Source organism: Pectinophora gossypiella, chromosome 17 (assembly GCF_024362695.1).
Source record: "Pectinophora gossypiella chromosome 17, ilPecGoss1.1, whole genome shotgun sequence".
In the NCBI taxonomy this organism is placed as follows: domain Eukaryota; kingdom Metazoa; phylum Arthropoda; class Insecta; order Lepidoptera; family Gelechiidae; genus Pectinophora; species Pectinophora gossypiella.
In genome coordinates, this window is record NC_065420.1 from 9,031,487 (window position 1) to 9,044,627 (window position 13,141).

At 37.4% G+C, this 13,141-nt stretch overlaps 1 protein-coding gene across 2 annotated transcripts in view; it reads left to right on the forward strand.

The window, feature by feature from the left end:
- Positions 1 to 13,141, forward strand: part of LOC126374670 (membralin) — an 87,919-nt gene that overhangs the window by 43,368 nt on the left and 31,410 nt on the right. For both annotated transcript variants that reach the window (XM_050021382.1, XM_050021381.1), the window contains exon 9: positions 4,794 to 4,926. In XM_050021382.1, the coding sequence (XP_049877339.1) occupies positions 4,794 to 4,926 (133 nt within the window). The remainder of the gene's footprint in view (positions 1 to 4,793; positions 4,927 to 13,141) is intronic.

The following is a 13,141-nucleotide window of genomic DNA, read 5'->3' on the forward strand; positions in this document are numbered from 1 at the left end:
TTGCACTTGAGCTCACTAGATTCTCTCACGTTTACAATCTTTACCGCCGCTACGTTCTTATACCTCTGTTTTAAGTCCTCTCTAGTTGACTGATTAAAATGGTTATTACATTTAAACCCGTCTTTATTTGATGCAGATAATTATGACAAATTGTTATGTCCGTCTACGTTTGCAGATTAAGGTTACTAATTTGTCACTTCTTTACCTAGACAATCCTATTCGCTAGAATTTATTTTATTGAGTGTGTGATCCGGCGTATATCTGTCAGTGGCATAGCTACGACCGAAGTGAACTGAACTGAACTGACCACCTGCAGCCATTGTGTGTCGTTGACAACCCACCGTAACTCTGCCTGTCACCTGTCCATTGGTTCCTATGCATTTTTCTTTTACTTCACGCTTTGAATTTGAACTTATAAGTTCGTAATTCTGACAAAATATTTTTTACAACATTGAGTCAGCAAAAAACATCGATTCTCCTTCCGTATCAAATATTCATTGAGCTTTAATGTATTTATTTTTGAATTTCGCGTTAATATACATTGATTTACTTGGCGCTCGCGTATCTGGGCATGTTTATTAAATTTCAATCATTGTACGTCGGTCGGAGTCTGCGCGCGTGCTTGGTGGCGATGTTCGGTGATCTTCGCCCGTCCCGGAATTAAAATTAATAGCGGAGGAGGGCACGTCGTGGACGGCCCGGTACGGGTAATTTGTTTACTCGTCTCGCTCCGGATTACGTCGCATGCTGCTCTGAATAGGTAACCGGCAGTGACTTTACTACTTTACTACCTCTCTCTTCATCGAGCCTCGCTTCTCTCAATGTCGATAACATTCAACAAAATCAAGAGGCTTTTATGACGTCCACCCAGGTACTTAGATTCGTCTAAGGTTGTAATTTAAATAACTTCTATTCCTGTGCAGCACAGAAACCTTTCAATCTAGTTTCAGAAATACCTTGCACTCAATAACTTTTCTATGCTCTACTTTTTGCCTTGTAAGTATTAAGCGTACCTGCCATTTATATGGACTCTTATAATGACGTCAAACTCCGTGCGCCTTTCGTTCATAGAAATAATTCAATACGCTACGAAAGCTGATAAATTTCATCAGTTCCTCTGAAACGAATTGCATGATATACATTAATATTAATTCGAGAGACTCAATTAGATATGGTCTGGGTCCAATTCAACTTGAACGAAGTTTGACGCCCGTGGCTATGTGTACCATACGTGATACCTATCCATGTCATTAGACGTGACCGTACAAGGGGGTATAATTCAAAGAGCGAGTTAATTGAGCGAACATGGTTATGAATGACGCAGTTAAACGTCGCCGGAGTTGGGTCGCTGGCGTCGGACTTCCGAACAGACTCTAACGTGTTTATAGTATCACAGGCATCCTCATCAAAATGCTAATAAGGAGGGCCCAGTCGCCGGCCGGACACCCCGAGTCGTATTGAGTTATTATACTCGCTATATTCGCACGCCTATATGATTCAATTCATAAGTCTGTATTACAGGGATTTCTTTACTATAATCCATAAAGAATTTGAAAATAATTTTCCTCAAAAGGTAGTTACCAACAGTCAATCATTCAAGTTCAGTGACTGGGCTACCGTAGGCATTCGCAAAAGTAGAAATACTCTTTATTCTTTATATGAGGAAAAAACGTATACACACACTGATAGTTTTAAAAGCTACGTCAAAAATTATTCTAAAATATTTCGAAGAGTGTGTTATACAGCCAAACAGATGCATATTAGTAGTAAAATAAAGACCGCGGATAATAAAATAAAGGCAGTTTGGCAAGTAATAAATAGTGAAACAAAGGCTTCGAAACCGCGTGAATTAGAATACAATATAGAATCGGGCACTGGGTTAGTTAAACAAGATAAAGATGTAGCTGAAGTTTTTGATAAATTCTTTACGAACATCCCTGTAAAAACTACAGAATCTCTCAGGTCCTCTCCTGTTCAAGCTGATATATTGTTGAAAAGTAATGTTACTGCTTGCACTGAATTATTTGATTTTAAACGCGTTGATCCGAGTAGTATTGTTAAAGTATTCAAACAGCTGAAACTTAAAACCTCGAAAGATTTATGGGGATTGTCTGTCAAATTGATGAGCTCTGTTATTGATATCTTAGCACCATATCTAGCATACATTTTTAATATGAGTGTTGAAAATGGCACTTTTCCAAATTTAATGAAAATCAGTAAAGTTATACCTCTTTTTAAATCGGGCACAAAATCAGACCCCACCAATTATAGACCGGTTTCTATTCTACCAGTACTTAGTAAAATTTTCGAGAAAATTATTCTCGACCAACTGCTATGTCATTTTAATTTAAATAACTTACTTCACAGCCAGCAGTTTGGTTTTACTAAGGGTCGGTCTACAACAGACGCGAGTGTCACATTTGTTCGACACATTTTCGATGCTTGGGAGGAGTCGCAGAATGCCGTAGGAGTATTCTGTGACTTGTCTAAGGCGTTCGACTGCGTGGATCACGAGACCTTGCTTTTGAAATTGAGGCACTATGGACTAAATAATGGAGCTCTCAGTTTGTTAAATTCATATCTAGGTGATAGGATACAAAAGGTACAAATCAATAGTACAACTTCTTCGGGCTCTCATGTTCAAATGGGAGTTCCTCAAGGATCCATTTTGGGGCCGTTTCTTTTTTTAGTGTACATAAATGATTTACCTTATGTAGTACAGAACCAAGCTGACATTGTACTGTTCGCGGATGACACTTCTCTTATATTTAAAATCGATAGAAAGTTAGAGGAACTTGACGAAGCAAACAGCGCTGTGTCGCAGGTTCTGAGCTGGTTTACAGTAAATAACCTAGTTCTAAATGCTAAGAAAACGAAGTGTATTAAATTTGCTCTACCAAACGTAAAGAAAGTAAATAATAACATTAAAATTAACGACGAGAATTTAGATTTTGTTGAACACACCGTTTTCTTAGGAATTACTGTAGATTCAAAACTTCAATGGGGCCCACATATTGTATCACTAGCGGGCAAGCTAAGTTCAGCAGCATATGCCGTCAGAAGAATCCGACAACTCACAGATGTACCCACTGCTAGACTTGTCTACTTCAGCTACTTCCACAGCGTAATGTCTTACGGTATTTTATTGTGGGGTCGAGCCGCTGATGTAGAAACTATTTTCATCATTCAAAAAAGGGCAGTTCGCGCTATTTATAATCTGCGTTGTCGGGACTCTTTAAGGGAGCTGTTTAAAGAAATAAATATACTGACGGTCGCAAGTCAATATATTTATGAAAACATTATGTATGTGCGTAAGAATGTATCTCTCCTTCCGAGAAACTGTGAAAGGCATACTTACAATACAAGGAATAAAAATAAAATTGTTGTTCAAAATTCTAGATTAAGTAAATTAAATTCATCTTTTTTGGGGTTATGTATACGTTTTTACAATAAAATACCAGATAATATTTTAAATTTGTCAGAGAATAAATTTAAAGCTCACGTGAAGCTTACTTTATGTAAAAAAGCTTATTATAAGATTAATGATTACCTAAATGATAAACATGTCTGGTATTAAATGTGTTCCTCTAGTTATTAAATAACTTGTAATGTACCCTCATTGATTTAAAAGATGTGTTGCTGTTGCAGTTTCTTGTCATTTCTTCTCCTCAGCCATAACACCTTGCGAAATGACGTAAATTCAAAATGTTACATTGACCTTCAACAAGTTTATCCATGATAATTACGTTGAATAAATGATTCTGATTCTGATTCTGATTCTGTCGGTGTTATACTACAGATCAATTGCTTTACGACTACGAATTTCTGTAACTGTCTAACAACGAATCAGTTATTTTATGTATGACTTTGTTGTTCGCCTTATGAAATATCCGAGCGACACACAGATGGATTAGCACACATAGACGAATTCGAGAATTCATCCCAGATATAGATCTCACTACGATGCTCGTATCTCAGTGATCCTCTACTTGAACTTCGAGCGACGGTAGTTAATTTAGTCACAAGACACAGGTTGTATTCTTGTTAACACTTCTTAGTAAAGGAGCAGACTGCTCAGCTGCACTGGGGCATGTAAATTCGGCGCTAGATTACAGCATTCAAAGATCGGGGGTGGCGGGAATCATTCGCCGCTGCATGTCGTCGGTTAATAAGCTCCGGGCGAGTCTCGGATTTCGGTCGTTAGCGCGTAATTGTCGACACCTAATTAGTCCGACACTCGAGGACGGGGCTCCAGTGTCGCTTCATGCATGACCCGCGATATTTAATGCGCGATGTGAGCTGCCCTTGGGCTGCACTCGGCGGCTGAATGAAATACAGCTTGCAAGCGCCGCTAGAGTACCTTTATTACAACTTTCTTGCAGCAACGATTATAATTCAAATGCTCGGAAACCTCTTTGTTTTCACAAACGTTCGATATTTAATAAATTCTTTATTTTTGTTTATCCCAATCTTGAAATTCAGTATTTATTCAGACAACATAATGGCAAAGTATTTCCATTGACTGTTTATTCGACATTATTTGCTTAGGCGATATCGAATAATTCTTACACAGTGATGTGCCGTTCCTGGGAATATTCTTAAAATGGGAATGTACCCTTTGTAAAAAACGCTTTGACACTGGCTGCTTTCCTTATTCGTATTGTTATTTCTTGTACTCCGGCCTTATCTGCCTAAAGAATAGGTAATAAAGAATAAGCCTTTTACTACCGGGAACGTTCCACGTCACTGTTCTTACATAAATAAAGTATTTTATGTCGTTATGTTTTCGGCAGGTATGGAGGCAATAATGTCTGAGTTCTTCAACGATACGACGACAGCGTTCTACATCATCCTGATCGTGTGGATCGCAGACCAGTACGACGCTATCTGTTGTCATACTTCCATCGCTAAAAGACATTGGTTAAGGTAAGTCCTTATTTTATTCATATCCATCAACTTGCAGAATATGATCTACTTTCGTTTTTCGACTACAAAGCACGTTTTAATATGGTCACGTATACAATTTCAAAGAAAAAAAAAATGAAAATTCAATATTACTTACCTGTAGCAGACCTATCAAAGCTTGTAACTTTCGTGGAAAAAACTGAATACGTACAAAAAATGTTTTACCTCTTCCTTTTTGATGCGAACAGCAAAGGACTAGAACTGACTCTGTCGTGTGTTTTTCAAACTCTTTATAAGTAATCTGGGAATCTTCAAGGCTAGAGTCAATAGACATTTGCTAGGTACGCGTGATCCATCCTAGACCACATCGTCACTTACCATCAGGTGAGATTGAGGTCAAACCAGAGCATATTTAAAAAAAAAACCGCATATTGTATGAATTTAAACAAAAATATGTTTGTACCAATTAGGTAGCGGTAGAGTGCATCAGAACCGAGTGGGGAAATTAATTTGTTTATTGAAACCGTGGCCGGCAGTCATTTTGACAAACCACCAACACGGATACCTGATATTTTAGTATTTTGCTGATATTTTTCCGGTGAGCCCATTTTACATTCATTTATACTTACCGACATTTTCCACGAAAATACTGTCACATTGAAATTCGAATTATGCGATCTGTTCACCTCTGTTCCTGGTACTCAGTGTAATCCAGTAAGCTAATTTTGGCTAATCGTGACGTAACTGGGTGTTGTACATTTGAAACCCCGTAACCTGTTTCGGGCTGAACAGGTCCGTCGTCTAACGTCCAGGGTCGGCAATTGTTATCGCCGCATAATAAGCGTCCACATGTTATAGTGAAAAGGCAGTAGGAACATTCGCTAGAATATGAATTGAAGAATTTATTGACACCTATACTATGTCGTGTAGAGTTGCCTATTTGATGAAACTCCAATAACGCAGTTCACTATACCACGGGAGATGTCTGCAAACGTTTTTACACACACAGAGAATTACTGTAAAATACCGTATATGTACTACAACTCAACCGTGGATATTTTTATTTGTTACTTATACATCAAGTTAGTCTGAAAATCTGGGTTTATTTTCAGTTCCGTGTAATCCGTGTGTGTGTGTGTGTGTGTGTGTGTGTGTGTGTGTGTGTAGTTCATGTGTTCCGTGTTATGTGTGTGTTTCGTGTGTGTACTGATAATAATGTGAAACATAGATTGGTATATTTTCTGACTTTAGGAGTCTTTCCGATTTTTGAACTTTATCATACGTGCTGTTAATAAAAGCTGACAATCAATTCGGTCGTTGACTTCGATTGATCCTGAGTGTCTCTACTGTAGTATCTACCCTGTGGCCACTATTGACACTGACAGACATGAAATGGTCTCCACAAATTGTACTCGCATACGTCGGTGACATAAAACTGTTTATTTTATATTTTTCCTTCGTGTTTGTTTTCAGCTCATTATTTTGTGACATGTTTGATGTGTCTGTTTAAATAACGACTGAGTTTCCTTCTCTTAAATATTCGACAGTTATATTATGCATGTCGTAATGTTATTTGTAATTACACTAAGAACAAATTAAAGTAGAAAATTTACTTCCTATATTATATTAATTTCCTAACAAAATATTTAAAAAAAATTGAAAGTTTGTGATTGTACGCAATTCAACATTTATCCACTATCCTGTTTTAGAACAAAAATGATGGCTAGGAAAGTGTTAAAAACAATGTCAACCAAATGTCCTATAATGCCCTAATGTTTAAAAAACCTTTTACTGTATTTAGAACCGAATCGAGTAAACCAACGGCTCACTTTGTTTTTCCGGCTGGTCCGTCGCGCGTGTGCCTCCTTAATCAAAAGGCGTCCGAGCACGAAGCAATTTGGCTGGTCGTCCGTACGGGCAATAAGGAGTGAGCGCTATTAAAACAAGCGCAAATAAAGCAAATTGAAACCGGCACTCCCCCCGCGGGGTAGTTCCCCACCCCTCCGGCCGCAAGCCCCCGTAAAAACAACGCACCGCCGTCTCGAGACCCCCGCTTCGTTTAAGTGCCACATATATTTTAACTATCGATTGTTGTCTGTAAGGACATATTAAATAGTCGGTGCTACCTTTCTAGCGGAACTTCGAGAGGTCTTCCTTCAATTTTGTGGGTAAGTAAGACAAGAAAATGAAGTTGAGACTGCATATGAAATAGATCTTAGTGGTGACTATAAAACTCGTTGTTTTCACGTTAGTAATTATTTTTTCATACTAGTAGGCTAGTTTCCAACAAGTCAAATCAGTTACTTTTTACTAAAGTCAAAACACGAAATTACTATGGAATTTGTATGAAAAAGCAACCTGTTACGTCATAGAAAAACGTGACAAAATGTCGCACTTATTTTTACATTTTTCTTTATTAAAATTTATAAAAAGTTAAATAGAAATAAGAAAACACTTTTTTCTACCTTTATTTAATAATCAGAATTTCATAATTAATCTTTTACCTAGGAAACTACCCAGTTGTCCCATTGGTTTTTTAATGCTGAATTCTTATTTATGAAGTTTATTTATCAGGATAAAATACAAAACAAACAGATGAAGGCAAGACACTGACTAGTGTTTAATTGTTTGCATCCAATTTTTCGCGATCAATTTATTGAAGGAAACATTCTGTATACTCTATGAAGAATACAATTATAGAGTTTAAATCAAAATTGGAAAATAGAAACAACTATTGTTAGGACAATCAAGCGCTCAAATTATATTAATAGAAAACTAGGTTAAATTATTAAAAAAAAAACAAATAACGGCAGAACAAAAGCGGAATCAAATAATATATTATTTTATCGCACAATGACATTCATTAGTGAAAATACTATTAAATTCACCTACTGGCTGTTTTTTTAAGTTATAATTAACATGGTATAAAATATTACTGCAATTTAAAAAAAAAAACATTTATGAATTAAATCATTAGAAATAATAAACTCACATTTTAGGCGATCCTCGTACTTGCTAAACCTAACCAAAGTTACAGTCTGACCTACACAATGTTAATTAATAGGTATGTGTATTTTGCGGCGGCTTGTGGTTTTGCGGAGGTCCGTTCTTAACACTTTTAGAATGTGTTAATAAGTATGGGACGGTGTTTGCAAAGGGCTGACCATCGAACTGGCATGAGCGACCATAGACTTAAAGACATTGGCACTTAAATTAGTCGTAATATACAGAAATACAACATATTTTTGTCATGTATCTTTTGGACTTGACAAATAAAATATAACGCTAACTTCTAGAGACTATACAATACAAAAGGGCGGTAGAGACGAAAAAAAATACTGTACGTGTAATATTTAGAGGTGCTTCTTACGCAGTACACGCAGTCGGGTTTTGCTATTTTTTAATAATAAAACTGTTATATCTCCACTACTACACAAGACGCAAACCCATTTTCGGGCGAATATAGCATACAGATTTTACTACCACATGTAAGCATTACGGAAATGAACTGACGGACTACAGTGGCGGTAATCGTACTCTTTTTCAATCACCAAATTTTCATTGTTACTAAAGACAGTTGCAAACGCAAATTACATACTTAGATGAAAATTAGATAGCTTAGGGCAAATATAGACGTTACAACCAGATATACCTAAGCATTACGGAGATGTCGGCCAACATCCCGAGCTCTATGGCTGCGGTCGTCGCCGGGTTGTGCGGTCATGCCAAATCGGCGGCCGCATGACGAGCGGCTCCCCGCATAAATCTCCGCGACCGCCAATTAAGGCCCGCCCCGACAGTTTGTCTACGACGCTGTGTTGATTGCTTCCCGCGACACACTCCACGGAGAGATCGATAACCGATGACCACCGATGTTTTCGTCTTGAAAGGCCCGTGTTGCGTTATTGGGAATTCTGGGGGTTTAATTATTATACAGGATATCAAAAAATATATAAATAATATTACTTATTGCAATTGTGTCTAGAAAATAACTTATCGGGTTGCCTACAGCATATACGCCGGCGTGGGTTGCCTGCAGCGTATGTCGTATTAGTCAGGTGTGAACCCTTACCTATTTGAACGAGGGACTATCCAGCCTACGTTCCCAAAAAAATATATAGATGACGCTGTACAGAGTTGCCTTCGTTTAACCTTTAAATTTCATGGATAACATATATGCATCTTTTATCTTTGTTTTGGGTATAAATGATGACTCTTGTTACTACACCCAGGAACAACACATCTTCCACCCATTATTATTCTGATCAAAATAAAGAGAAGCAATATAGGTAGCAACATAATTCTATACATGTCTGATCCAAATATCAAACAACAATTATTTTTATATATGCCTCTGTCATTACATTGTATTTTTGAATAATTATGTACCCGAGCAATAAGAAAATAGGTAATTATCATTAAATCTGTACAACGCAACATCATCTATAACGTAGCTTGGAAAGTCCCTCATTCCATGGTACCTTCGTCATAATGGTATCTAATACTCATGTATTTAGATAGATAGATAACATCTTTATTTAGGTTACATTGACTTCTTAATATTAAAATTTGAACATATTTGAAATGTAAGACTTAAAACTAAAAATGAATTTACGAATACTATTTTGTTTGTATCTATGATTGCTTCCGTTGACTCAGATTGATTCAGCTCAAAAAATGAGATATGAGCAGATAACAATTCGGCTGAGAGATAAATCAATCGTTCAGTTATTCCTTTTTTTTGGATTTTAAGAACATGGACGATCGTTCTTCTGTGAATAAGAATTAAGAAAACTTTGCATGCCAAGCTACATGTTGAGTATGTACCTACTTGTCTTACGTCGCCATTTTATTCTAGAAAGAATGTAGAATTATATATTTACTTGCTCTTCTATTATTTGCCGCATCTATCAACCCTGTTTACCGTCACCGTCATAAAAAAAGGCGTTTTCAGTGTAAGTAATGATAATCCAAAGCGTGTAATGTGTGCGCGATTTATTTATAAGCTTGGCGCGGGAGTTGACGCCGCGTCGTTAGGGGCGCGCTTCTCGTGTGTCATTTTAAGGATGTGCCAAATTGAAGGCTCCGGCGGGCGTCATCCAGAGGGGTGGCTGATTTATGCCCCGGGCCCCTGCGCCTCGATCGCTGGTTTATTCACTCGCCGAGGTCAGTTTTCTTATATGTACGTGCCCTAATAACGTCGCCCTTATTATGAACCCAGCGAAAATAGCACCCCGATAATCCCGGGGTAATTTCTTAATATTATCCCCGGCGATATTTTGATATCACTCGTAAAAGGCGAGACATTCTTTGCTTAGCCGCAAAACGTACAAGTGTAGTATTTATGGTGTCCGATGAAGTTAGGAAAATAATTTAGAAATAGGAACTAAAGATTGTTTCTTTTTCTGCTATTTATTTTCAAAATAACTTGTTCTAGTCGAAACCTGCATTTAAAATAGACATAGGTACATGACATAAAGGCGAGTCAGTACCAGCAATTTAGGGTAGTTGCTTACAAGGACGCCTGTCGCGGCAGTAAACCTCGTGTCCGAGTTTGTAGCTGAACTCATTGTGAGCACATCTCGCCTCGTTGACGTTATGATAGTTTTATATCCAGTACACGCCCATGGTTTCAATTGTTGCGAATGTCTGCAATAAATTCATCTAACCCTTTATTTTGTCTGTGGTAATTGCAGTAAGCTAAGCTAAGTTTTTAAAACTATTACACTATAATCCAATAAATAACATAAGATAACGCTTGCTTTACGTATGGGTGGGTGAGATTCTTGGATTACTACCTTCTAAGATTCTTATGTACTGCCATATAACTCTCCTTACTTCTTCGAATGTCTAAAATGCATAAAAAAGTCTACCAGCTAGCCTAACCATGACGACGCCTCGTTATTGGAGAAGTACCTCCTTTACCTTATGTAAAGTTATTACAAGGAATAAATGAATATGAATAGTGTGTTTTCCACGATTTCAATGACCAAACAATAATCCATAGAAAAATATGTAATAACGCACATGGAGAACAAAATCATCCATCAGGCACACGTCACTGACATGGTAATTTATGTCACATCCGCCATCTGTGCAACTCTAAAAACTATTTATTCTAAACATTACTAAATTCTCTTCACGATTTACGTGACTAAATCGTGGTGATCAGCAAAGACAGACTGGCAGGAGCCCGTGACAATCTCGACTGTCGCTTGTTCAGCGGAGCGAGCGGCCAATGCGCGCTGACGGCTGCTACCACTCGTTAATTACGCCTGACCGAATGAGCGCTCCCATATAAGCCAACACAGGTGTGTGTGTGTTAAAGTACGCGACAAGTCTCGTTCGAGTACCTGGAGAGTGTGGAATATTGAAAGCTGATAGTGACCAACAATAAATAATATTGCTAATAGAACTCCACGAAACTTTGAATCGTCTAAATATATGTATATTCACTGAAAAGACTACAAACATAAATATATGTATCCCTTACAGTAGCGGAAAAACAAGATGACACTACTCCTGAAAAGAGATACGAGTACCTACCTACTTGTTGAATACTTCCACCTACACCTAAGAATAAAGATTCCCATTTCAAGACATTTGCTCACAATTCGGCAACAAGTGTTTAAACAGTTTCGCTCTAACTTCATTTGGCAGCGTTCCCGTTGCAAATCTGTTGATAATATATGTATAAGTAATTGTATATAAAACAATTTTCCATTGTCCACGCCATCGTGACTCCGGCAATAAATTTTGTACGGGTAGCTTAACTTCCTAAATTCTTCAATTAACGGCTCCCAGAACACCATGTAAATGAAGGCGAGTATCGTCGTGGGTACTGCCATACTGCCATGAACTGGTGGCAAGAGCGATTAGTCGCGAGCACGACGCCCTGGCGCCGGGGCTGGCGCCTTGTGGCGACACAGCCTCATTTGCATCTCGACATTGCGTCGAGTCAAAAGACCGAAATTGCTTTCACGGCCGAAGACTTAGAAGCGAGATATATGGTTTGTTAATAGAAACTGCGCGCAGTAGTTTCTTAATTCCCTTGTACTATTATATCTATTGTTGTCTTTAGTATATCTAACTATGATATATTTATGTTTCATGGTTTGTATCGCTTTCTTATTCTGCAAAAATAATAATAATTATTATTATTTTCCAATGTCCACGGATTCTAAACTTCTTTATAGCAATGTAGATACATTATGTAACACTAGTAATTAGTGCCTTCTAATTTTGATCCCAAAAGTAAAACAAAAAACAAACAAATATCCAATGTCCCTTCTAGAAACACGGTAAACCGTTGACTTGTTGGTAGCTTAGTAATTACCTAGTTTGAGTAAGGAGTACTCGTAAGACATCAGTGAGCGGGATCACTTTACCAAACATCGGTGCGAAATTGTTTAACAGAGCAATTACATTAGGTAACGTAATCGTCGACCAGCCTAATGAAGTTAAGGGTATCTGTCGTCGGATCAGCGCGGCTACGCCCTCAATTAAAATCTCATTATGGTCGATGTGCCATAGAGTTGACGATGTAACGAGATGTGGCCTACTGGATCTGAATATTTCTTAAATAGGATGGCACTCTCACTCCAGTGTAAATGTAATAAACATGAGGTTGTCAAAAATCTACGGATAAAATCTGAAGCAGACCACTTATAATATAATAACAATCTGTATGGGTAAAACAATACTTACCGTTTTTATTGTGAACGTATAATTCTAAAATAATATTTTGAACTCATGTACGAACCTCACGTTCTTTATGTTCTTAGTTGAAAATACTCCTTTCAAAATATTCAAAACCTTCTATCACAATCCAAACTCTAGATAGCGTGACCGTTTACATTAAAAGACAGACTCGTTTACTCATTACGTCATTAAATCTTCCAAGGACCCAAAAACATTGGCTTCGCCACCTGATCCATTTAGTTTTGTCCTTAATGCAGCCTGGAACGGAATCATTCATCATTTCTGCCTGTTATTTATAAAACAATATAAAAAATAATATAAATATTTGACATTGTTTTGACTAAAGTTTTTTTTATTAATATCATAAATAGGTTTGGTTTATGTTTGCCAATCATAATCATCACTTTCGAATCATTCAAAGTTAATTTGTTACTACGTATAATTTACTACTTTAGCGTAGTGTCGACTCATCATCACTAATTTAAGAGCTCTTGTCGTGTAGCATTCTTCTCCATGCTACTTTTTAGGGAAAAAT